Genomic DNA, 26,146 nt, shown 5'->3' on the forward strand with positions numbered 1-26,146 from the left:
AGGCTCAGCGGCCATGGCTCACGGGCCCAGCCGCTCCGCGGCATGTGGGATCTTCCCAGACCGGGGCACGAACCTGTGTCCCCTGCATCGGCAGGCAGACTCTCAACCACTGCGCCACCAGGGAAGCCCAGAGACTTTTATTCAGTAGTACAGATTCTATACTAACCACGAAGCCTGTGCTGGACTAATGATTTTTATCTAAAATGAAGATATTTATCGGTTTTGCAGGCAATGAAGCAAGGGCTTTTGCATGTATGTTTGAACCTGCAGTGAATATTTCAGAAAATCACTAAAATGTAAGACTACTGAGATTGTTTATGTTATTTAAAGCTTTTTAAAAATTAACTAGATTGATAGAGAATGAATCTTGGCCATATTTTCTTTTTTAACTGGAGGTTCCCTTGTTTAGTAGTTGTATCTTTAAACCTGAATTACTGCTAGTTGGTTACAAATGAAATAGCTCAAGGCACTGCTGTATTCTAGAATATTCTGCAAACAAGTGCAGTTTAGGATTTATAGTAACAATGAATTCTAAGGTAGAGTGGGCTCCCTTTCTTCCTAACTCATGGTGGGGATCTCTTATAGAGAAGATTGCCTTGGAGCTTTGTGAAAGATCCTCTTGGGGTCTAAAGCAAAGGCCAGAACAAAGCCGTGACTATAGGAACCATCAACGCATGTTGCTCTTTGGGAGAAAAGTTTGGGAGCCTGAATGTGAAACACTTCCGGGTGGTTCAGTGCATATTAAGTTTAAGAGCCCTGCATTTGAAGAGGGAAGACCAGACTTCTGTCCAGGTCTTCTCTGCCTGATACAGCCTCTTCTGGACACACCACTGTTTCCATGACATGGATGTCTTAAGTCAAAGCATGATGTACAAATAGGATAAAAACAAAACTGTAAAACTAACAAAAATTCAAACTGGCAATGTTGATGTGAGACAGATGGTGTTCTTTGCTGAAACGAAATTGTACAGTGTTAGGTTTATAGCAGATAAATGTAGCTTTAAGTCCAATTCTATTTTTTTAATTTTTAATTTTTGGCCATGAGCAACATGTGGGATATTAATTCCGCCATCAGGGATCGAACCTGCGCCCCCGGCAGTGAAAGCTCGGAGTCTTCACCACTGGACTGCCAGGGAAGTCCCCAATTCTGTTTTGATTAAATAATGTAACTGCAGATGGGCTTTGTTTGCTAAATCGGACTAATCAGACTTCATACGTAACCAAACTTTCCCCAGCCAGCAGTCCTTCAGCGCCACTTTTAAGGAGGTTTCCTAGCAAATTTCAGAACATCCACAGTCTTCTAGATTAGGAGCTTTTCTTTTTTTTGGTAAAGGGCCAGATATTAAATCTTTAGGCTTTGTAGGCTAAGAGGCAAAATTGAGGATATTACGTAGGTACTCACATAATAAGAAAATGTCTTTTCACACTTAAGAAGTGTTTTGAGATTAAGTCTTTTTTTTTGAAAATGTTACTTTTCCTCTTACACAGTTTTCAGTGGAAAACTAAACTAGATAATGAGTTCTTGCTAGTGTGTAATTGCTGTTATTTTCTTTCAGAGGCTATGAAAAGTATGTTCTCAAGGAAGGAGTGAATGACATATTTGAAGTGAATAACTGGCAGATTTAGACAGAGCTTCTCAACCCTGGCACTACTGCCATTGTGGGCTGTACGGTTCTTGCCGTGGAGGCTGTCTTGCATACTGTAGGATGTTTAGCTGCATCTCCGGCTTCTACCCACTAGATGCAGTCCAGTCCCTCCCCAGTGGGAATAATAAAAAGTATCTCCAGGAAATGCCCTGGGGTCCAGTGGTTAGGACTCGGCACTTTCACTGCTGAGGCCCACGTTCAATCCCTGGTCCGGGAATTAAGATACCACAAGCCATGCGGTGTGCCCCCCCCCCCCAAAAAAAAGTATCTCTAGACAGGGGCAAACCACTGTTTGGGACAAACTGGCGAAAGTGGTCAACTGAAGAAATATGGCTTATCAGTACATATGTGCCGCTTGCAAGCACACACACACACACACGCACATGGGCGCACGCACACACACACGGCATACACATTTTTCTTCTGGAGGATCTGGGTGCTTTCAGGTTAAAAAGTAAAAAAGAAGAAGACATAAGGCATGGCAACCTGAGCTGTGGAATTCTGATTTCTGCCTTTGAAGTAGACAACTTAATGAATTATACTTTCACTCTGATGTTTTTCTTCCTAACGCAGTCAGAGCTAGGCTCTGAGACGTACAACTCCATTTCACAAGGGCTCTTTTCCTGGTTAATTACATTCGAGAGAAAGCATTAAAGGTAATAAACACTATTTATTGCCAAAAGATCTCTATAAATATCAGAAGCTTCACAATGCAGAGAACGAGAAAAATATTTTCTCAAAAATTTCAACATATAATCAAAGGGAATTATCCATGACAACTTTTTACGGTCACCACTAGCAACCTCCCCCGTCCCCAAATAATTCCCTGTCCTTCTGTTGCTGAGAATAAAGGAGAGAAAGAAGAATACCAGGAGACTGAGGGGGTGAAAAAGGAACCTGTTTGGGTTCTTGTCTAACCTCCTACAGGTAACATATAGTCCTGGGGTGCCTCTTAGATGCCAGGCACGTGGTGAGCACATTGAGCGGTCTGGGAAGCATGGGTGCCCTTTAGAAGCTTACAGTTCAGTAGGCAGGATCAAGCAAATCAATGCACAAAAAAACCCATAAAAAAGTAGGAAGAGAAAAGTGGTTTTAGATAAAATCTATGTGAGTTTATGATCTCCAGCATCATGGGGGCTTGAGAAAAAGCAGTGCTTGTGCTGGGCCTGAAGGATTATAAAAATGTGGAGCTGGGGCAGGGGAGGAGGAAGAGGGTTTTGGGGGATGTGGTCATGAGTAAAGTGAGAGGTGGGAATGGCAGGCAAGGAATGAGTTCTGAGAATTTCTGATGAGCTGGAGGGAGGGTGGGCTTGAAGGTCAGGGGGAGTGGAGTTTTTTTGGGTTTTTTTTGTGGTACGTGGGCCTCTCACTGTTGTGGCCTCTCCCGTCGCGGAGCACAGGCTCCGGATGCGCAGGCTCAGCGGCCACGGCTCACGGGCCCAGCCGCTCCGCGGCACGTGGGATCTTCCCGGACCGGGGCACGAACCCGTGTCCCCTGCATCGGCAGGCGAACTCTCAACCACTGCGCCACCAGGGAAGCCCGGGAGTGGAGTTTGAGAGGCTGTTGACAGATTTTAAGCAGGGTGGTGACAAGACTGCCCACTTCAGCAGCATCCACCTCGCTGCTCCTGGGGACCCCAGGCCTATTTGAATGTTGAACTATAGCTGCAGGGTGTTTTGAGTTTCTTGGAGGCTAAAAATGTGAGGTAGAGACAATAAGTTAACACAACTCATCAACTATCCTTGTTTTACTTTAAAAATGCTGCTGGGGGGCTTCCCTGGTGGCACAGTCGTTAAGAATCTGCCTGCCAATGCAGGGGACATGGGTTCCAGCCCTGGTCTGGGAAGATCCCACATGCCGTGGAGCAATTAAGCCTGTGAGCCACAACTACTGAGCCTGTGCTCTAGAGCCCGTGTGCCACAACTACTGAAGCCTGCGAGCCGCAACTACTGACGCCCACGCACCTAGAGCCCGTGCTCCGCCACAAGAGAAGCCACCGCAATGAGAAGCCTGTGCACCGCAACCAAGAGTAGCCCCTGCTCGCTGAAACTAGAGAAAGCCTGCACGTAGCAATGAAGACCCAACGCGGCCAAAAATAAATAAATTAATTATAAAAAAATGCTGCTGGGTTTTTCGTGTTGGAACAGGGTCTGAACTGAGGCCAGTTAACTGAGATAAAGGTATGTGGAAGTACCCGGCTACTGGGAGACACTCAGTGAATCCCCTGCCAACACCCCACCGCCAGCCACATGGGACTAAAGAGCCTTCTGGGCTGTGCTGGGAGGAGTACAAAGTGGCAGAAATGATCTTCGGACTCCCTTTCCAAGTAGTTAGTAGGGGAGTCATGAAGGGAGGTCCAGAAAGAAAAAAAGGTTTTGAACGGGAAAGAATCAATTTCCTGGATCAGATGGCTCTTGAGCATATATACCAGGGTCTATTCATGGAGATTCCTACTCACAGGAACCCTCGGCTCTAGTTCTGAGGATGCTGAAGGAGTGCTATATTAAAATAATGTATCAGCTATTTAATTCTTTTAATTTCTCTGGGGACTAATCTGCCTTTTAGAGAAATAAGTTCCTTTTGCTGGGAATTCCCTGGTAGTCAGTGGTTAGGACTCAGCACTTTCACTGCCTGGGCCCGGGTTCAATCCCTGGTCAGGGAACTAAGATCTCACAAGCTGCAGGGCGCAGCTGAAAAAAGAAGTTCCCTTTGCCACCAAAATCCTATCTTGGCTCCAGAGCCTGCCTACTGCATCTTCCCACTCCAACCACGATTCTACTCTGGGAAGCCAAGCATATAAGACTACCCCACAGTTCTAAGTCAGAGTCCCTTATTATCTGGGGACCAAGCAGTGAAAATTGTCAACATGAATACATGGAACTCCAATCAAAGAGTAGTATCAAATCCTGGCCAGATCAGGATTAGGTTTAGCTGCATATAACTTAGGAGTTCAAAATAACAGTGCCTTATATCTCTCTCTTTTTTTTTTTTTTTTTTTTGCGTTACGCGGGCCTCTCACTGTTGTGGCCTCTCCCGTTGCGGAGCACAGGCTCCGGACGCGCAGGCTCAGCGGCCATGGCTCACGGGCCCAGCCGCTCCGCGGCACGTGGGATCCTCCCGGACCGGGGCACGAACCCATGTCCCCTGCATCGGCAGGCGGACTCTCAACCACTGCGCCACCAGGGAAGCCCCTCTCTTTTCTTTTTTAAAAAAATAAATTTATTTATTTATTTTTGGCTGCCTTGGGTCTTCGTTGCTGCGCGTGGGCATTTCTCTAGTTGTGGCGAGCAAGGGCTACTCTTCATTGTGGTGCGTGGGCTTCTCACTGCGGTGGCTTCTCTTGTTGCGGAGCATGGGCTCTAGGTGTGCGGGATTCAGTAGCTGTGGCACATGGACTTAGTTGCTCCACGGCATGTGGGATCTTCCCGAACCAGGGCTCCTTCCCAACAGTGGCTTATATAAGTTTATTTCTCTCATGCAAAAGAGCACAGGGACATGATCTTAGGTCAAGGCTTCCCTCTTTAAGGTCACCTGGTACTTAAAAGTGCATGCTCTAGAATTCCAGCCCCATTCCAAAAAGAAAAAAGGAGGGAGCCTTTTCAGAGCACTTTCCTGGAAGATTCCACTCACGTCTTTGGCTGGACTTGGTCGTGTGGCCAGATGTGGGCTCTAAGGTGGGCAGATTGTGTTCCTCACAAGGTGAAGGGCCCTGTACTATGGGAGACGGGAGAACAGACACTGGGTAGGGATGCAGCCTCTCCCAACCTGACCTACGCCTGACTTTGTGAGGTGCTGGAATCTGCCTTGTCCAGAGGACATCCTAATTCTCAGACATCACACATACACTTACCATTTTTATTCTTGGTGAGTAGGAGGGATAAAGAAGATAGTTTGGCAAGAGAGAGACTGGACTCCTTAAGGCTGGTTAACCTGGGGACAGATGAATTTTCAGTGGTGAGGAAGATAGATACATCATCTCCCACGTGGGGCTTCGCCCAGATACCCAGAGACTATGGCTGTCCCTGCTTCACTATTTACCCCGTAAACACAGGTCTGCTCACGGATAGGCACTATGTGGCGCGGTGCTGTCTTCTCCCTCTCCTCTCCTCACCGCAGCGTTCTCTGCTGAGTGGGAGCTGACCTCAGAATCGGGCAGATGTTTCTGGTCCAAAAGGCCTGGCATTAGTGTTTCAGTCTACTAGCCATCTTTAATTGCTTATGGGAGTTTTCACTCTGACAGGATCTCTGGATATAATTCTTTACTTCATAGGAATAAATCTCTCATAGTGGAATTTTAGGTGTATCCACAGGCAGTAGAAGTATTCAGATTTTACCACTAAGTGACTGCAATCACTTGGCATGTTCTAAACCTGTTCTTTTGACTGTTTACCTTACTGGACTATGAGTCTCTCTAGGTTGAGAGCTATATTTTATCCATTTTTGCATCCCCAAGGTCCCTGGCTTGGTACTCATAAGAAATGTTCTGTTGATAAATGAATCACTTATGTTGGTCAGTCAAGTTGCTATCAGAGTCAATACTTCCCCGTAGCTGGTTACCACTGAGTATTCTGGGGGCCTAACTGGGGGGGGGCTTTTGGAGAATAAGAAGGTGACAGGAAGAGCACTGGTGGCACTACAAAGGGTCTTGGTTACTCCACATCTGCCTTATAAATGTCAGAGTGACTGACACAGGAAACTGGCGACCAGGTGATAAAGAAAGAGCAGATATAGTCTGAGCAGGTATTTGGTCCGAGCTCTTAGCCATTTTCCTTCTTTTGACCAAAGGTCCATTTCCTGAGTTAACTTGGTTCAGTGTTTCCTGTCTTCTAGGAGGTGATTCAGGGAGTTGTGCAAGCGATTGGTTCATATTTCAAGGATATGAGTATGGCTGAAGAGACTGTAATTACGCTCTCCCTGATTCAATCAATCTAGCCTATTCTCACTGATTTGTTTTTGTAAGTAGATATTTATAAATTGTTTAAGCTAATAGTGATATTGCTAATGTTTTAAATACTGTGATTCCTTTCAAAACCTTGTTAAAAAAAAAAAAGCTGCCATAGCTAAAAAGTTTGAAGAGCACGGACTTAGCTATTCACCCAAGTTCCAAATGCACCTCTCTACAACAACCAAAACCTTATATAGCGATTATGGAGGAGATGAAGAAAAATAATCCCCCAATGCATCTTTCTGCTCAAAGAGTAGGGTGTGATTGAGTCGATCCAGCTGGATGTTTTCTAAAAAGGCTGAGTGTTCGAGGACGGGGTCTCAGGCCGCAGTGCTCCCCTTCCCTCTCCCCTTCCAGCCCCAAACCTGGGCTAGATCCATACTGAGGAAGTGTTCCTGCATTCAGAATCCCAAGTAATACATCATGGTAGATACTGTGGCTAAAGGCACAAGTTTTTTCTGAATAATGCTTCTCTTCAACGTTGTTGCCTTTGGTCGGGAGGGCTGGACCCACAGAAATAACAAGGCTCCCCTCTCTTCAAGTCTAGAACTAGTCCTAAGCAGTCACTCCCAAACTCCTTCAAAAAGAAAGAAGACAAGACAGACTCACTAGAGTGAGTCTCTTTCCTACTCAAAACATCTGCAGATTCCTTCCCTCATTATTCCAATCTGCTTCCCTGCTCTCCTCCGGTTCAGTGATTCCTGGAGGGGGGGGGCGGGGGCAGGAGGGTGGGGTGGATGCAGCTAAGAGGGGACCTCATGGACTAGATCCCCACTTAGGCCATATCTCAGTAGTCTGACCTTCCACAGGTTTAATTATCAGAATTCAAGTGTCTTTATTTGTAAAATGGGGAATAATAGGGTGGGCTTGCTTGTGAAAAAAAATTAGTATCTGGCAGGTGTTCAAGAAATGACATCTTTCATTACCATCTTGGCATCCCACTGCTTCTGCAGACTTTCCTAAAGTGTCACTGTGTGTCACACAGGAGGCATCTCTGCCTGGAGGATTCTGATGTGTGTGTGCGTGTGTTTTGGCAGGGGTGGGGTGGGGTTGACACCCTGGTAAATTACTGGCAAGGCTTTCATACTTATCTTTCTTCTCCAGGCCTGCTGACCAGAAGTCATATTCCTGAATAAGCCCAACAGGCACATTCCTAAGGGGAATAAGGTGGGAACATCAAAGCGGGGGCGGGGGAGTGCAGAAAAGTCCCTGCAGACCAGTAGCTATCCATCCTTTGGCAACAGTCTGTGGCTACCCTGCCCCCTCCTCCAGATGCTTTTCTCGGTTAACACTGCCATCTAGTTCTGCCAATGACCTATCAGCACGAGAAGCTTGCAGACAGTCATGCTGTCTCCTAAGTGCCATTCTGTGTCTCCTTGTAAGCCCTTCAAACCATATCATTAATATTATAATTGTTATGATTAAATAAAAATTTAATGTGCCTGCATGGATATGCTGCACACGTATGGTAATGACTGGATGCTTCCTTTCATACGACACTCAAATCACAAAAGAGCAATCAGAACAGACAATATGGTAACCCCCTCCCAATTTTCAGCCATCTTACCCATGCACTGTAGCCCTGAAAATCTGAATATTCACTGACTTACAATTATGTTACAAGCTTTCCTGGGAAGCAAGAGGGTCAGAACTGCCTTAATAAAGAGAATCATTTCATCTTCTTGCTACCTACCCACCTCTTTGGGGCTGCAGTTCTTTAGAACTTTCCTTCCTCATCTCCTCCGTATCAGCACTTTGCTATCATTTATATTCCAAGTGTTAACCAACCTGAGCCCTTGGACTCGTTAATCAATAGAAATTGACAAGAGGCCAGATGAGAATTTCAGACATGGCTTTATGCGGGCTTGTGCTGCAGCATAAGGAAGTGAAAGCAAGCACCAGGTGTCCTTGCCCACTTCTTCACAAAGAGCTCCCTGGATCCTTTGATGGGGTGACAGTGGGGGTGGATCTGAAGGCCAGACACGGGGCATGGCTTAGGCAGTTTGTCCATCCTTCTTGGCAGTGCCATATACAGAGATCATGTGCAGTTTCCACTTTCTGTGCCGGCACCTCAAAATGGCAGACTTGTTCGTTACCGCCACCAGGAAGGTTGTGTAGTGGTCAACATCGCCCCTACTGCACTGGCATGAGGTTGTTTTTAATCACTTGTGGTTGATTCACGGCCTTCAGCATCCTGTTGCTTAAGGAAGCTTTACCCCTTGGTCCGTTTATGGTTGCCAGCTTCCTGTTGTTCAAGGAGGCGCTGTCCAGGTGCAAGTGTCCTGGTAGATGACCCTAGGTCCCAGCCAATCTCATTCTCCCTTGAGGGATTCTACACCCATTATTCTTTTTCTTAAAATTTACTTATTTTATTTATTTATTTTTGGCTGCGTTGGGTCTTCGTTACTGCGCGCAGGCTTTCTCTAGTTGCAGTGAGTGGGGGCTACTCTCTGTTGCGCTGTGCAGGATTCTCATTGCAGTGGCTTGTCTTGTTGTGGAGCACAGGCTCTAGGCACATGGGCTTCAGTAGTTGTGGCATGCGGGCTCAGTAGTTGTGGCTTGCAGGCTCTAGAGCGCAGGCTCAGTAGTCATGGTGCACGGGCTTAGTTGCTCCATGGCATGTGGGATCTTCCCAGACCAGGGCTCGAACCTGTGTCCCCTGTGTTGGCAGGCGGATTCTTAACCACTATGCCACAAGGGAAGCCCTACATCCATTATTCTTAAGGGTCAAGGGGCCAAACGTCTCTTCTTCTGGAGCTACTTCCTGCTGAACAGGGGCCACAGACCCTAGCCTACCGTAGAGGTGTAGAAGTCCCTTGATGACTGTTCCAAGGACTTACAGGGACATGGGTCACCTTCTAATGGAACGGGTTGAAATCCTTGGGCCACCATGAGCCTCACTTGGAACTGTTGAAGCCTGGAAGACACAAATCTAACTAAAAGATTAAACAGGCAGGGTCTGAATAATAACAAAAGAACTACTGCCACTAGAGGGCCCAGGAGACGCAGGAACCAAGTAATGCCAGGGATGTAACCTTTAATTGAGTCCCGTATAGTTTGGGCAGTGGGGTAGCTGAACCCATGTAACCATTTAGCTTGTTCATAAATTTACTGAATATTTAGTTCAACTTCCCCCAAGTTGTTGATGTGTGTACTGCAAGTTTTGTTAATTACTGCACAAACACCCTCTTGTTCAGCCAGAAGATAATCCAGGGTTAATCTATTTTCAAACACAACATCGTCTACGGAATCTAGGGACTCCTGGAGGTCCCTTAAAGGCATCACCATTTTTTTTTTTTTTTGGACTGCACCAAGTGAGGTTTTCGGGACCTTAGTTCCACGACCAGGGATTGAACCCGTGCCCTCGGTAATGAAATCACTGAGTCCTAACCACTAGGGAATTCCCATCACCAGTTTTTGAGGCCAGGTTCTCTGTGGCCTGTGTGAGGTTTCTTAAGGTTGTTTTGTGATAGGGAAAAACGCCCCAGGGGCGGCCACGCCTATGGCCGCCCCAATTCCTGCCAGGATTAGTCTGAGTACCCAGCTATGTCTGTTTTGAGAGATGGCATTATTATATATTGTGGTACCTTGTCCTTTAGGGCCCAGTCGTCCCAAAGTGCATTCTCCCTGGAAGCGAACATTGTCTAAGCATGGATAGGCCATTGCTCGGAGAGGCCAGGAGAAGGAGGAATTTGGGTTCCCTTCGAAGGGTAGTTTATTTTGCGGTGGACCAAGAGGAACAGATGTCCAGTGGGGGTGCAAGCTTGGCGGGGTGAAGTGGAATTAAACCATCGACGTAAAAGGGAACCCCAGCTAGGTGCATTATTGCATCTGGGGGACAGGGGCCCTCCGTCTAGTGGTCCTCCATCTAGTTCTGAGTTTTCCTCTATTCCCTCCTTGTCACTGAAGGCAGATGGGGTCTGCTGGTGAGCCTCCAGGAAGGGGCTGCTGTTCCCTTCCAGTGCGTATAAGAGGTGTTGGGTTGGGTCCCTGGGGAGAGCAGAGATGGGTCCACACACCAATGAGTCTGGTTAGGAGTGCACGAGGAGCTTGAAGTGGAAAAAGACATAGGATAAATAGAGAGCGAGCTTCCCCTATCAGTAAGGCAGATATCTGTCTGGCAGGGGCAACACGGTTTTCCTTGCCCTGTGCAGAGAAGGGGCCGCTTGATCCAGAGACCAGTTTGGTTCCAAGGGTCTGTAAGCTCTACACACCCGATATCATCATGATCTTCGAGTTCCACTATTAGAAGAGGCGTGCTCCTAATGGGTTCAGAAGTCAGGATGAGATTAATGTCCTCATCTACAGGCACAAACCGGAACCGAGAAACCCCCTCTTGTGCGAGGGGATGACAGATCCAACAATTAGAGAGATTATTTCCTGAGGCCAACATGCTGGAATAGTTGACGACTGAGTTTTCCCTCCAGGTTCCCCTTCCCTTATTATTTTCTCCCCAGCCCCTCTTTAGGAGAAGGGCCAAGAGAAGTGCCCACGTTTTGTACTCCGTCATTGGTTCTGGTCTTCTAGACCCAGGAGGGACAAAAGAGATGCTTTTTCAGTGGGGGTGGTTGAGCAAACTGCCAAGATGTGAGCAAAACTATTACAAAGTAATCAAACAGAAGTCCAGCCTACCACATCCCCCTTTACTCATCTGTTAGTGGTGCTTGGTTTTTGAATAAGCATCTCAGGTCTTCTACTGTCTCACAGGCGTATTCTTCTGTTGTGGCCTGTGGGGTTTTTGGAGGCAAGAGTTTTAATCTAGATAAATGTACCCAACTAGGTATTCCTTGTAGTTTAATGGCAGTGGGGGTGGCTAAAATTACTCTACAGGGGCCCTTTCATTTTGGTAATAGTTGATCTCCAGGGGATCCCTCCTTCCAAGTTTTAAGAAGAACTTGGTCCCTGAAGTTAATTTGTGGAGGGGCTGCCCCTTCTGTTTTATCCCTAGTGGGACCTGGCAGTGACTTCTTGGCTTAGTCCAAGATTGCCTTTTGAACCTGTCCCAGGTTAATAACACACTGTAGCCTCTGGCTCACTTCCTCATACCAGTGGTAAGGAAGGGCCTCTCATAGGTCACTTCAAATGGTCTAAACTTCAGGCGACTCCTGGGGGCTATGTGAACCCTGAGGAGTGCAATAGGAAGCAGGTTGGTCCAGGGCTCATGAATCTCTTGGCAAAGTTTTGTTAAGGTTTTCTTTAAAGTATGGTTCATTTTGTCTACTTTTCCTGAAGATTGGAGGTGCCAAGAGGTGTGCAGATTGTAGCTAATTCCCAAGGCAGTCGATAGGCCTTGGGTGATCTTCGCTATGAGGGAGGGCCGATTATCGCTCTGGAGGGATTTTAGAAGCCCAAACCGAGGAATCGTCTCTTATTTAAGAGGGACTTACAGACTTCAGTGGCCTTTTCAGATTGAGTGGGGAAGGCTTCCACCCATCCTATAAAAGTACTGACAGACACAGGAAGATATTTATATCCGGACTGTGGGGGCATTTGGGTGAAGTTTAATTGTCAGTCTTCCCCCAGGTATGTCCCACGGGGTTGGAGTGGCTTGAGTAATGAAGGAGGGATTGGATGGGCCTGCGGATTATTATGGGTACACAAATCACAGGCAAGGGTCACTCGTTTTATTGTTCCTTTAAGCCCCTTTCCTGAAAAGGTCCTTTGTATCAAGTCCCATAGTGTATTCCTCCCACATGGGTGGCACCATGTAAACCCTTAATGAGCCTCCTTTCTTGGGCCCCAGGGATAAGAAACTTGTCATCCTTTATATACCAGCCTGTGCTTTCTTTCTTATAGCCCCATTTTTCAGCATTCTCTTGTTCCTGTGGGGAATACTGGGGCAGGTCAGGGAGTTCGGGGGGCCAATCACTAGGGCCATGATTTGGTCAGGCTCTTGCGACGGAACTGCCTGTTTTGTGGCCTGATCAGCTTTGTTATTTCCTTGGCTTATAAAGGACCCGTCCTTCTGATGGCCCTTACAGTGAATTACTGCCACCTGGGTCAGGAGCTGCACTGCTTCTAAAAGAGCCAAGATTAAATCTTTAGGTTTTATGGAAGAATTTCTAGCAGTTAACATTCCTCTCTCTCTCCAAATGGCAGCATGAGCGTGTAGCACATGGAATCCATATTTAGAATTAGTAAAAATATTTTTCTGGGCTGAAGTCTGGGGGTGGTGGGGCCTTGGCTTCTATGATTTCATTTAAGCTAACTATAGCATCCTGCCATTCGGGTTCCCATCTCTATAAAACTACTCCCATCAGTGAACCGTTCAGCCTCAGGGTTGTCAAGGGGTTCATCTAGAAGACTGGATCTGCTGGAATAAGTTTGTTCTATTGTCTCTGTACACTGATGCAATAAATCTCCATTTTCGACAGCTGTGAGAAGAGTTGCTGGGTTTAAGGCTTGGCACACCTTTAAAGTAATATCAGGGGTATCCAATAGGAGAGCCTGATATTTTGCTAACCTTCCCCCGGTTAACCAATGGTGTCCTTTGGCTTCTAACACAGATTGCACCTGATGAAGAGTTGATGCATCTAGGTGTTGTCCCACGGTGAGCTCAGAAGGCTCACTGACCAGTAGGGCCGTGGCTGCTACCGCCTGTAAGCAGCTGGGGCATCTCGGGGCTACTGAGTCCAGTTGTTTTGAAAAGTAAACCACTGGCCTTTGATCTGCTCCCAGCTTTTGGGTCAGGACTCCTAGAGCTATCCCTGACCTCTCATCGATAGGGTGAAGGGTTTGTCTAAATTTGGAAGCCCTAGTGCTGGTGCCCTACTCAACTCAATCTTTAGAGTCTCAAAGTCCCACTGGTGGTCCCTACTCCATTAGAGGGGTTCCCTTTCTTCTCCCTTTAGAGCTTCCTGTAGGGGTTTGACCATAAGGCCATAATCTGGAATTCAGATATGGCAGAACCCAGCCATTCTGAGAAAGCCTCGGAGTTGTCTCTTTGTGGTTGGCGATGGTAATGCATTAATGGCTGTTTTCTGATTTATGGCCAGGGCTCATGCGATGGGGGTCAAAACAAACCCTAAATATTGAACCTCTTGCTGTGAAATCTGAGTCTTTGTTGGGGAGACTTTATATCCCCTTTCTGCCAGGCAATTTAGGACCTTAACAGTATTCTGATCTGAATCTTGCTTTACCTACTTATTAATAGGTCATCAACATACCGTAACAGAGTTCCATTTTTCAGGCTCAGTTCCCTCAGTTCTTTTCCTAACGCATTTCCAAAAAGACAGCAGCTGTCCCGAAGGCCCTGTGGAAGCACTGTCCAAGTTAGTGAATAGCTTCCCGGGTGTCAAGCTCCTTCCATTCAAAGGCAAAAAGGTACTGGGAGTCTGGATGTAGGGGGATACAGAAAAATACATCCTTGAGGTCTAACAGAGAGAAGTACTGAGCACCCACTGGCATTTGAGAACGGTGTACAGATTTGGCACCATTGGGTGAATGGGATGGATGACTGCCTCATGCACTGCTTGTAAGTCTTGCACAAACAGGTATCCCCGTATCCCCGGGAGGCTTCTGGACGGGGAGAATTAGAGAAGGGGACTAGCAGGGCCGAATGAGCCCAAGTTCCAAGAATTTGGTGAGCGGCGGTTGGCCCCCATCCCCACCCCTTCCTGCCTCAAGACCTCAGGCTTTAAAGGATAGTGCCTCTGTCAAGGGTATTTTTCCCCAGGCTTTTCCTCTATTTCTATTGGGGGAACATGCTTTGCCTTTCCTGGTACCAATATGTCCCAAACCACACGATCTACCAGTTCCCTAATTTCTTGTGGACTATTTTTATGACCAAAAGGCGGGTCATCTGGGGCTACTAACAGATGCATCCTCTGTTCCGATTTTCTGCCTTCTGGGACCGCACCTTGTTCTAAGAGTACTAGCTCCCAGTTTATTCAGCAAATCTCTTCTGAGAAGGGGGAGGCCATTCTGGCACATACAAAAAGGAAAGAGTGCTGATACCAGAATCGACCTCACAGGTAAGGGGGTAGGATGTAAATCGTCTTACCTTTGGCCGCCCATCAATCCCCGTTACAGTACAGTCATGGTTGCAGAGGGGACCAGCAGGCCAACGCAGGACAAGGACACCCACCACTTAACCCAACAAATGGCAATAATACAGTTCAGAGCATGAAACTTTTTAAAATACGGACTAATAAATGTAATATTACTGAGAGACGAGGGGGACACAAGTTTAAAAAAGGTTAAAGTCGTCCAGAATTAGACAAAATCATGTTTACACTGCCTTTGGCAAGATGTACACACATTGCTGATGCTGGGTATCAGTTCCCTTACTTTTCTTCCCAGTTAGTACCTGCGTCCGTCACTAACACTTCGTGTCTCTGTACCTCAGTTTCTTCATATGGAAAATGTGTTGCGCCAGGTTTCTCCTGTTCAAAGCATTCTGTCCCCGCGTCTCCCCTCAGCACGCCTCCCCTGGCCACCTGGAAAGGGTGGGAGGGTTGTTTCTGCCGCCTTACTTTGACGTCCCGACAGGCGAGGGTGCAGCGATGCACTGGGGGTGGCGGGGCGGGGACCACCCTCCGGAGTCCCCACACGCACGGCCCACGACGAGGTCGGGGAAACAGGAGAGCAGGCACTACTGAATAGATCTGACGGTAACCTGCGGGGAGCGCGGCGCCGCCCGGGCCCAAGGTGCATTCCGGGCAGACGACAGGCGGCTCAGGACAGGAGAGCGCCTCCACCCTGCCCAGCTGCCTCTCAGCGCATAAAAGAGAAAAAAAGCCCCTCACTCCGCTCCACCCCACCGCCCCCGCTCAGCCCGGAGCAGCCCCGCGGTCCCCACCCCACGGCCCAGGCGCCGCACGCACCTCTCTTCCCCGCACCGGTCCCTCGCGCCGCCGCCGCGCTGCCCGCGCCCGCGGGAGTGGACCCTCCTCGGTCGCGCATCCGCTTCCAGGGCAGAGGGCGGGGCGGTGTCGGGGGGCGGGGCGCGGAGGGCGCGGGGGCGGGGCGCGAAAGGGCGCGGAGGGCGGGACGGGGAGGGCCGGGCCCAGAGTCTCCGCGGCCGCCCACGCCCAGGCCAGGCGCTGCTCCTCCCCGCTGCCAGCGTTCCCGCCGTCCACGGCCGCCCGCGTTCCAGCCGCCCGCGTCCGCCCCGCGTCCCTGAGTCGCCGCGTCCCCGCATCCCGAGCGGCCGCGCCCCCTGAACCGGAACCGCTTGCGGCCGCCGGCGCGGAGCCGGGCCGACCGGGACGCGGAGGCGGCTGCGCGGCGCCCGCCATGGCGGCGGCGGGGTGAGCCGGGCCGGGCGGCCGCAGTCGCGCGGGCGCGGGCGCTCCTCCGCCGCGGACAGGCCGCCGGGCCGGGCGAGGGGAGCCGGGCCGCCCATGGCGAGGCCGCGCCGCCGCCGCCGCTGCTGACCCGGGGCCGCGCCGGGGCCGGGGCGCCCGCCATGGGGAACACCGCCTCGTGCTGCGTGTCGTCCAGCCCCAAGCTCCGCAGGAATGCCCACTCGCGGCTGGAGTCCTGTCGGCCCGACGCCGACCTGAGCCGCGAGGACACGGGCTGCAACCTGCAGCACATCAGCGACCGGGAGAACATCGACGGTGAGGCGGGCGGGCGGGGGTCCCTCTGATCCCTCCGACGCCCCGCGCCGCCTGAGCGCGCGCCCCGCACCCCGCCCGGCGGCCGTTGCTCTCGGCCCTTCCCCGCGAGCGGGCCGGGGTCTTCGCCCCCGAGAGCGGGCCTGGGCGGGGTTCAGGCCAGGCTCCGGCCGTCTGTCCGGCGGAGCCGCCCGTCTAGTTGCGCGCCGAAGGGTGAGGCCGTCCGTCCTCCGAAAGGGGAAGGGTATGGGGACCCTGGGCAGGCCGAGGACTGGGTGCCTGGGTCAGCTGCCCGGAAACTCGCCAATTGACCCTACTTGCTGGCCTTCAGCCCATTTCCATAAAAAACTAACCTCCCCAAAACACCACCAACAAAAAGCCTTTTTTTGGGGGGGGGGTTTGAGAGATTGCAGTCAGATAGCTTCACCTGAATGCTGTAAAATTTTTTCTTTACAGTATTATCACAGTGATTTGCAGAGAGCTTTGGAATAAGTCCCCTCGTTTTTGCTTGAGGCTGAATTACAGTCCTGTGAATTTCTGATTTGAATGACTTGGTTTGGATTAGTGTTTGTAAAGGAAGTTAAAGGACTGATCGCTGCGCCTAGTAATGGTTGTTTATTTTATTGGTCTTACAGTATCTTTATTAGTACCATCTTATCAATAAGCTACGTGGCTTAATATCTGCAGAAGGGTAGTTTATGCATCATACAGTTTATAAATTTTCACCTTAAAAATTTGAAATATATTTTTATGACAACTTTTTTTATAACCATTGAATCTTTTCACAGTTGATGTGGTTGAACTAATCTGAAAAAATTTCTTGTGTGAATGAATTGGCACAAGTGTATCGTAATTTATTCTTGTCGCTTTTAGGATGGCGCATTCCATCTAGTGTACAAAGCCAAATTTAAACTCTACCAGAGGGAAGAATTTTCTCATTGTTTGGCCTCATTTAATTTCTTCTAAATAGTAAATTCTTCTTTTTAGGACAACAGCTTTATTAAATGAGTACCATATGTAAGAGACTAAAAAAAGCAATGTCTGGTTTATAGTAGGCACTTAGTAAATTAGGGTTCAGTATGACATTTCTAGTGGTGTTATTTTAGACTTCCATTATGTTGACCTACTCTTTCGTTGCCTTTGAACTATAACCGTACTTTATTTTTAAATTTATGCATTTAAAAGCATCTAGCAGGATATTAAGGTCGGTTTTTCGTGATCATTCCTATGGTCTCAAGCACCTGAAAGAAGTGGCCAGCATGTAATAAACACTAAGTATTGTGTTTTAAAGGAATGAATGAATGATTTTGTTGTAGGAAATCATCACTTAGTCCTATATAATGTTGGAACATTAAAGATAATTTTTCCCTTATGTTGTGCCCTAATATCAGGTAGAGGCATTGTGTTTTAAATAATGGATTAAAATAATACAAACAAAAGGAAGACTCATTTCTTAGACCCAGGCTACACGTTATTGTTGCCTATAGTAAGGAAACAGGAAAATAAAAGTAATTGTAATCAGCTGTTCGGCAGTAGGGCTTAGAAGGATTTTGCCAGAAAAAAACAGTAGTGTTGTGTTCTTTCATTTGGAAGAAATCTAAGTTTTGGTCATCATTCGCTTTTGAGAAAACATTTGGAAGAGCAGCAGCTCTTGTTTTGGAGGTTTGGAGTGGTTTGAGAGACTGTAGAGTAGGTTAAGGGGATTTCTAATCTGGGCTGTAGACGATTTCTAATCTGGGATGTAGTGGCTTCTCACCCCAGAACCCAGTTGGTATGAGGCTAGTTTAAACCCAGAAATACTAATTCACTATTTAAACAATGTTCTCTCTGTCTGCCACATTCAGTCAATAATACTTGTAGTATTTACCTATTCGGCCATTCTCAACGGTTTCAATTAGAGTAGAAATCTAGGACTGGGCTTTGGCATTAGTATGAGTAAAGCGCTCCAGGTGATTCTAAGATGCAGCCGGGTTGAAAATCGCTGGCTGGGTGAGCCTTGGAAGTGTCACTGTTGTTCAGGGGCATTTTCCGTGGAAATTCATTCTGTCCGAGGCTGGGAGAAGAGAATAGATTTGCTTAAGTTGTAGTGTATAGATGTACATATATATCTGTATTTTAACTTCTGATTGTTAGGTGATTAATAAACATGTAAAAACTGCATCTCAGGAGTTCTTGATTTTAGTAGGTAACAAAACCTGAAGTACCTAAGTACCATATTTCTTATACCCTGAAAAATCTTCCAGACAGCTAGTCTTGGAAGGTTCAGAGAAGTTCATGGAGCTGGGTTAGGTTAGTTTCTTTAGAGCACAAAGATATGAGGTTCATGTTTTCCCTGCCCAAACACAGCAGGTAATGTTTGTAGAATTTCAGTGACTGCATTAGGCTTCCATGACGCCCACAGACAACTTGCCTGCCTTTGTATTTAGTGTACCTTAGTGTTAGGTTATTCCTGTTTTAGAAATTTATATTAGACTCATCAGTTACCCAGGTATTACTCCTGGTAAAATTAGTGTGAGATTGAGAAAAAACAAAAACACTTAGCAACAGTGATGGTAATAAGTACAACCCTTACATATTGCTTACTCTGTGCTGGATGCCGCTTTAATGCTCGACATCAGCTCATTCGTTCAGTGGTCACAATAACCCTGGGGGTAATATTATCCTTACTTTAAGACCGAGAAATGAGGCAGAGAGGAGAAATGACTTGCCCAAAGTCATGGAGCCAGTAAATGACTACTGGAAACTTTCCATTGTTGCTTGGCTAGCCATCAAATATTAACTAAATATTAACTAGTGTGGAGTTGCCTTCTGGGGTAGGCTGTGTGTCACTGCGTCGTATCCATGGTTTCTCTGGGAAGGACTTCCTCCATCTGTAACATGCTGGATTTACCAGATTAGATTATTTTTGTGGGAGGAGAAGAAGAGGAATGGACTAAAGAGAATTTAAAATTCGGTGAGACCAAATAAATCAGGATAATTGTAACATCTGTACCAGAGTGTCAGTTTGTGTTGACAAACTCAGACCTCAGAATGATTGGGAGCCACTTCATCCAGGGATCAGCTCTCATCCTTGACAATCCAATAGCTCCCTCAGCTCATATCCAGTCTGCTAGGAAGGCGTGACTCTCTATCTTCAAAATATATCCAGAATCTGACCGCTTCTTAAAACCTCTCCTGCTGTTGCCGTCTAAGCAGCCTGACTGGTCTCCCTGCTTCTCGCCTTACCCACCAGTCTGTTCTCAGCACTGCAGCTGTGCTGAGATCCTTTTCAGAACTTTTAACACTTCACTCCTCTGCGCAGAAAACTGCAGCGACTCCTTATGTCACATGGAGTAAAAGCCTTACAGTGAACTTGACAGTGGAGTCCTTCCAGTGGACTATCTAAGGCCCTTTGTGATCTGCCTGCCCTCCTCAATCACTAGCTCTTTCCAGCCACACTGGCCTCCTTCAGTGCTGTTCCCTGAACACACCAGACATGCTGTCACTCCAGGACCTCTGCTCTGTCCCTCTGCCTGGAATGCTCTTCTCCATGTGTTCTCTTGGCCAGCCCCCTCCCCTGACCTTCAGTCTTAGTTCAAGCCTCCCTCTTTCAGTGAGGCCTTCCCAGTCACCCCACTTTCACACTCCTCTGGTCACCCCATCAGCAATCCTAACATACATTTTGTGCACTATGATTTCTTAATTGCATGTCGCCTGTAGTATCTTGTATACTCATGTGTATGTACTGTAATAATATTTCTACTCTGGCATATAAATTCTACCAGAACATTTTTGTTTTGTTCATTGATGTAATCTTAGTGCTTACAGTAGTGCCTGATACCTTGAAGACCCACTTTAAATATTGGTTGAATGAATGAGTGAAGCCAGCACTGAAGGACCTCAGAGGCAGAGCGTCAGTGTGTGTATTTATTGGGTGAGAGGGAGCAGAAGCAAGCAGGGGATGAACAGGACTCGTGATAACGACAGCAGAGTGGGTGTGAAACTTGTTGGTTGGTTTGCGTTTTCACCTGAGAGCTAAGCAGATAAGGTGATACCCTGAAAATGAAACTGAAGAAAGATGTCAAAGCATAACAAAAGAAAAAAACACAACCAAACTGAAAGGAAACCAGTGGCTGGTGGAAATCTGTTTAACAGTGTGATAGGTTTAGTCTTATTTCAGAGGTCTCTTCAGATGAATGGCTTTAGCTGTGGTCTCACGTCCTTAAGGATCAAAATGAGACTAAAATGCTTATAAATCAAAAAACACTAGATAAACAAATGTGATTATGAACACAGCCATTCATGTGACTTTCTTGGATTAAACGTGAAATGTGTTGTGGGATATACGGCACTGGTATCTGAACCTCCCGCGGCCAGGGAAGCTGGAAGCTTGAGGTGCTCCCCCAGGCACGGCAGGGTAGCTGGGGGAAGCCCACTGCTGTAAGGCTGGGGCGGCAAGAGAGCTGGTAACGGACCTAAGTGCCTGTTTGGAGCAGGAGCTTGGACTCCTGCCATTGGTTTCCGCGCTCTCTGCAGCCTATGGAAATTGATCTCCTCTGCGTTCTTTCTCTCGAGTCTCGGTCCCACTTTAACCTTTCCAGCCTGACGGGCAAAAGCATGCCTGTAGACTTTGCTTCCAGGCTAAAATTTGTTAGCAGTGCTGCCTGCGAGGTTTGTGAAGATGTTCCGACCAAATGTGGGCTGACTGCATACAGTGGTGGCTCCATGAAGCAACGATTGTGGCCCCCTGACCTCCACTCCACTCACTTATTTTCCTCCCTACTTTAGAATCAGGGAGTCATTTGCTCACTTTACGGATGAGGAAGCTGAATCTTGGAGAGGTGCAGTCTCTTGCGCAGGTCATGCAGATCCTGGAAGAGGGTAGTGAATCTCTTCACATCTCTTTCCTCATTTTACAGGAGAGGTAATCGAGCCTTAAAAGTTAAGAAATTTGCTCAAGTTTCCACAGCTAGTTAGTGGCAGAGTTGGGGTCCAATTTATCCTTATTTGCTAGAGTGTCACACCTCAACTACCCTGTGATAGCTACTTAGGGAGGGAGTGATCTGTGCCTGGCCCACGCCTGTCTTGTTTTCAGAGGTTCAGTTATTGCCTGTGTGCTTTTGGATAGTGATACTTTGCGAATAGGATTTTTACTTTTCTGCTCCTTTTAGGGAGGAGTGAAGATTAAATAATTTTTTGGAATTGTAGATTTTCTCACCCTTTCCTACAAAGCTGATTGTTTCTGTCATCTTAAGGAGATGAATTGCTTTCACATTTCTGGCTAGATGAAACTAACAACACAAAGATTAAATCCATTCCTATCCAGGAAAGGGCAGAACCAAAAGGAAAAATATAATGAGAGGCAAGCCACGTGAGCAGCTTTGAAATCCTGTTTTAATCACGCAGGGTCAGAGATTTAGCTCCAAGCATATAGTGTTGGACTTACCTTTAAGGAAGCAGTGTTTGGTATTTTTCACAAGAGAGCAATTCACAGTATCATGCTTGTCATACTTCAAAATACAGATCCTTTAAAGATTCAACATCTAGGCACCCAGGGTAAGTCTGTGGCACCAACAGTTGATGTTAGAGCCTCTCGTGCTTTCGGTATCATTTTCAGCTGGTAGCTGGAAGGAGGGAGAGAGCTCACTCTCCCTGCAGCCTTCGCGTCATCATGAAATGTTGAGTTTGTTGCTGGGAGTCTTGGGTAGGAGATCATTTCCTCTCTGTGCTTCAAGACTCACTCTTGTCCTATCCTACCTTTCCTGAAGAATGAGAGAAGGCTGTTCCCAGGGGGTTTACAGAATGTGCCTCTGGGTCTGTGAAGTTGTTGGAGGGCAAAAAGCAGGAGCCCAATAATCAGGAGGTCTGCGCTCCGGACATGACTCTGCCTTTGCTGTGGGGCCACTGTCCTACTGAGCCACTTTCCTCTCTGCTTAAAAAAGAGTGCTTAAAGATACTGCCTTGAGGGCTTTCCTGGTGGCGCAGTGGTTAAGAATCTGCCTGCCAATGCAGGGGACACGGGTTCGAGCCCTGGTCCGGGAATATGCTGCAGAGCAACTAGGCCCGTGCGCCACAACTACTGGGCCTGCGCTCTAGGGCCCGCGAGCCACAACTACTGAAGCCTCTGCGCCTAGAGCCCATGCTTGGCAACAAGAGAAGTCACCGCAATGAGAAGCCCGCGCACCGCAACAAAGAGCAGCCCCCGCTCGTCGCAACTAGAGAAAGCCCGCGTGCAACAACGAAGACCCAAAGCAGCCCAAAATAAATAAATAAATTTATTAAAAGAAAAATACTGCCTTGACATATGACCCAAGGGACCTAAAATGAGACTAAAATGCTTAATAAACCAGAAAGTACTAGATGCACGTATGTCATGATGAACACGGTGCTCTTGTTGATTTTCTTGGATTAAATATGCAGTGTGCTGCAAGAGCTACAGCAACCTGTGTTTGAAATTTCCATAGCCAGAGAAGCCAGAAGCCAAGGGTCTCATCCAACCAACATATCAAGCATTCAAGGTAGTACTGGAAAGATAAGTGGAATTTTAGAGCTGGGTAGGATGAGGTTATGCAGAGCTCTGTGACCTTTGAGTGGGAGCTTGCTGGCAGTAGAATTTGGAATAGAAATCATCCTCTTTCTAGCATTTATTGCCCTTCTGGGTTGCATCTTTCCAAAGTCATACCACGATGCCACGCAGTGAAAGTGGGATGAGTATTTGAGACAGCTTCCCCGACTCCTGGGGATGCCCGGCCCCCCCAGCCAGCCAGCCAGTTGGCTGGCTGCCCGCGGAACTGGGTTCCTGGGAACGTCAGTCTGTGCCCAGACAGAGAGGGTAAGGCCAGGGATTTAAAAAAAAAAAAAAACTCTTCAAAGAATAAGGTTTTTGAGGCATGCATACAGGTGCTTTATTATATTAAAATACTGCTTTAAATAAAGAGGAATTGATGGGCTGAAAAATAGGCTCAGGAAGCCCTGAGCGAGTTTTTTGGGGCAGTTTGTGCCCATCTTTTTCATGGAAGAATCTGACTGGCTGGGTCCACAGCTGCAGAGAGGTCAGAGGAGACCTCGCCCTCTGTTCCCTGTCTCAGCTGCTTGTGCTGCTGATAGCTGTTTCGTATGGCTCCCTTCCTTTACTTCTTCTGGGGCTTCTTTTGCTCTCTGCCAGCTTGGAAAAAGGGGTGTGCTGAGGCTAAAATTGAGTGTGGTTGGTCTGACAGCTGACAAATTGGCAGGCTCCTCAGTCGGCAAGATTTTGCCTAGAAAGTCTCTTGGTGACTCTGAGAAGAGAGATCATCTCAGGGATGGTCAGTTCCAAATTGCTACGTTTTGGGCTTCTCTGTTTCCTTGCTGGGGAGGTTACACTTAAATACTGGAGTGGAAAACCTTGAAATCCTTTGTTCTTCGCCTTTGTCAGAATATTGACATTCTATACAACAGTTTTGACTTTGTAAAGGAACTTTGTTTTTTTATTTGTTTTTCATATGGCTCAAAAGTTGGACTGAAAGGGAGTTCTAAAATATTTGGGCAATGGTAACATCTCTGGGATAAGTGTCTAGTCTCCTCTGGTTATCCTACTTTGATTAAAAAAAATATTTCAACCTGATTTCATTATTTGATAGACACATTACCTAACATATGTAATTTTAATTTCTGGGTCATTCTTTTGTGGTCTTTGTCCCCTACTTGGGCTGTATAGTGGGGGCTCACTGGGTGTGATAGATGTGAGTGCCATGCTCAGCAGAGATGTACCAGCCTCCGCAGACATGTCAGCTGGCTCCTGGTACTGAGAGAAATACAGCTGGAGTACACTAAAGATAATTGTTAGCAACTGCAATTACATCCTTGCCAGATTGCTTCGTGAGCTTTACAGAAATCTTAGTTGGATGGTGAAATGCCAGTCACTTCTATTTTGGACACCTCTGATTATAGACCTTGTGTCTCTGAGGAGGATGAATAGGAAATACTCTGCATGGGAGTTCACATGTAATATAGCTGTGTGTTGCAACACTGTGTAGTGTTTGAAACATTTTGTAAGCAAGTTGTCTTGTGGATGGATGATTCTGTTCTTGGTGGGGAAAGAGAAGCTATTAAAGATATTGTGATTATATTTGATAAATTCTTGTCTCACTCTGCAAATTTAGCATTAATCAGGGGAATTAGTTCATGGATGGATAGGTTAGAGGTCTGTCCTTCACCTCAAGAAAAGGTTGCACTCCACATTTAGAATTCTGTCCAGGAATGAACCTTGACTTAGGATACTAGTTGATGACAGCTGTTGAATTAAGTGTAATCGCAGTTGTCCTTTGAACTATCTCTGGTTTTTAGATGTGGATCTAGATTTTGTATAGTTGCTTACGAGTCCAGGTTTTAGGGCTCCCTGTGTGTCCTGCCGAAATCTAGGATGAGAGTCGAAGTTGTGATGCTGTGTTTAAATTCAGCTTCAAAAATTTCGAACTCACACGTTCATCAAGCAGTACTTTCATTTATAGTGAGCATTACTTTTGTCGGTTTATGCGGATAATCTTTTTTTTCCCCTCCAGCTGTGTGTAAGTGATGGGCCGTTATTTTAATGTGTAGTTCTTGTTACTCCTTTGCTTGAAAGACATTGGTAAACAGGGTCTCTACAGAATTGGAGATTGCCTTCTGTCTTCGAGAACTAAAGGCAATGAAGAGGGACGTATTATTGTTCATTCGCTTTAATGTTAGCATACATTTGACTCTTTCCTATAGGTAAATCTCATGTCTAATATTCTGTGTCTTGCATTTTGTCGGAAGTCTGGAGGAAGCATAGCAAAGCTGCCTTTCAGAAGTGTGACTTGAAGTATCAACCGCACAGCCCTGAACTGGAGGAAGAGAGCACGGGTCCTTGCTGTGCACGCCGTTCTCTTCCGTGGAGGCTGGTGGTTCTATCTGAGCCCTGCACCCGGGTGCAGGCCCCGTGCGCTGTGTAGCGTCTCCTCCGCAGCGGGAGGGACACTGCTTAGTCGCTGGCTTTGCAGCTGTCGGTGGCCCCTGGGTTTGGGGAGTGCAGGACGTGAACAGAGTGTGTGCGGAGGGGCTGCGGCGGCCTCGAGGTGGGTGGGGGAGACGACCCTGTGCAAAGACCCCTGGGCGGGCACGGCCCCACGAGTGGTCAGTGCCTTTGCTTCTGGGCCACGTTGGGTGCCTTGTGCCCTTGAGAATGACTGGGGCTGGATGGCGCGCGGGGCTGTGGTTTTCAGGGTCAGTGGGGATGGCCTGCTGGGGAGAGGCCCTGTGGGCTTCCGGTGTGGAACCAGGAGACACTGGACGACTGGACCTCATCGTCGTCTCTCATTTAACCAAGAATGTTCTGGGAGGAGCCTTTGTTGAAGCCTAGGTTGGGTTTTTTCGAAAATGGAAGTTATTCTTGTGTCTGGGGTAAAAAGGCACCGTGACAGGAACAGAGGGAAGGATGGAGGGAGTCGAGGATGAGTGTGAGGACAAGAGAAGAGTGGGTGGGGCTGGGTGAGCATGGGCCGCAGCCCGCGAGGGGACAGCGCTATCTCCCCTTTGTCTCGGTTCTGCACGTTTGTCACTGTCACACATCCGAGGCCACGGGCAGGCATGCCGGGCTCCAGGGGCACCGTGTGAACAACCCCGCTGTTTCCCCACAGGGCTGCTTTCTGTGCTCATTTGGACTCCTTAGAACGGGCACGTGCTCTGAGCTGGGGCTCCTCGTGGTACTGTGGACAGAAACATGTGCCCTTGACTCTGAGCTGATGGGGCCATGGCGTTCTGGGTGCACCTGGAAGGTGTGTGATTCCTTTGCTCAAATTAAAAAGTCATGCGTTTGTCTTCCGTACGCCTTCTCCTTTTTTTCCCCTTTTTTCCCTTTTTAGTGCAATACTGAGAGGCGTGGTACATTTTTCTTCTTTTAGCCAGCAATTTTATTTTTTACTTCAACTTTAAAATCAGCTAGTTTTTTGTGTGGGTTTTTCATATTTTATTAGTACTCACAGTGGGCTTTCCTTTGAGAGTCTGTTTTGAGGAGGAA

At 47.5% G+C, this 26,146-nt stretch overlaps 2 protein-coding genes and 1 pseudogene across 3 annotated transcripts in view; 2 read left to right on the forward strand and 1 right to left on the reverse strand.

Moving 5' to 3' along the window:
* CREM (cAMP responsive element modulator) overlaps positions 1-8,184 on the forward strand; it is a 112,597-nt gene extending 104,413 nt beyond the window's left edge. Inside the window, exon 13 of the mRNA XM_055087805.1 lies at positions 7,697-8,184. Coding sequence (XP_054943780.1) covers positions 7,697-7,724 — 28 coding nt within the window. The 3' untranslated portion in view covers positions 7,725-8,184. The remainder of the gene's footprint in view (positions 1-7,696) is intronic.
* Positions 3,392-14,581, reverse strand: LOC102986935 (endogenous retrovirus group V member 1 Env polyprotein-like; annotated as a pseudogene).
* A 1,358-nt stretch (positions 14,582-15,939) lies between these two features.
* Positions 15,940-26,146, forward strand: part of CCNY (cyclin Y) — a 131,234-nt gene continuing 121,027 nt past the window's right edge. Inside the window, exon 1 of one of the 2 annotated variants that reach the window (XM_055087817.1) lies at positions 15,940-16,155. In XM_055087817.1, the coding sequence (XP_054943792.1) occupies positions 16,002-16,155 (154 nt within the window). In that variant the 5' untranslated portion in view covers positions 15,940-16,001. The remainder of the gene's footprint in view (positions 16,156-26,146) is intronic. The other variant, XM_024129613.3, reaches the window with a different exon arrangement.

The sequence above is a fragment of the Physeter macrocephalus genome, chromosome 11, assembly GCF_002837175.3.
Source record: "Physeter macrocephalus isolate SW-GA chromosome 11, ASM283717v5, whole genome shotgun sequence".
NCBI classification, from domain to species: domain Eukaryota; kingdom Metazoa; phylum Chordata; class Mammalia; order Artiodactyla; family Physeteridae; genus Physeter; species Physeter macrocephalus.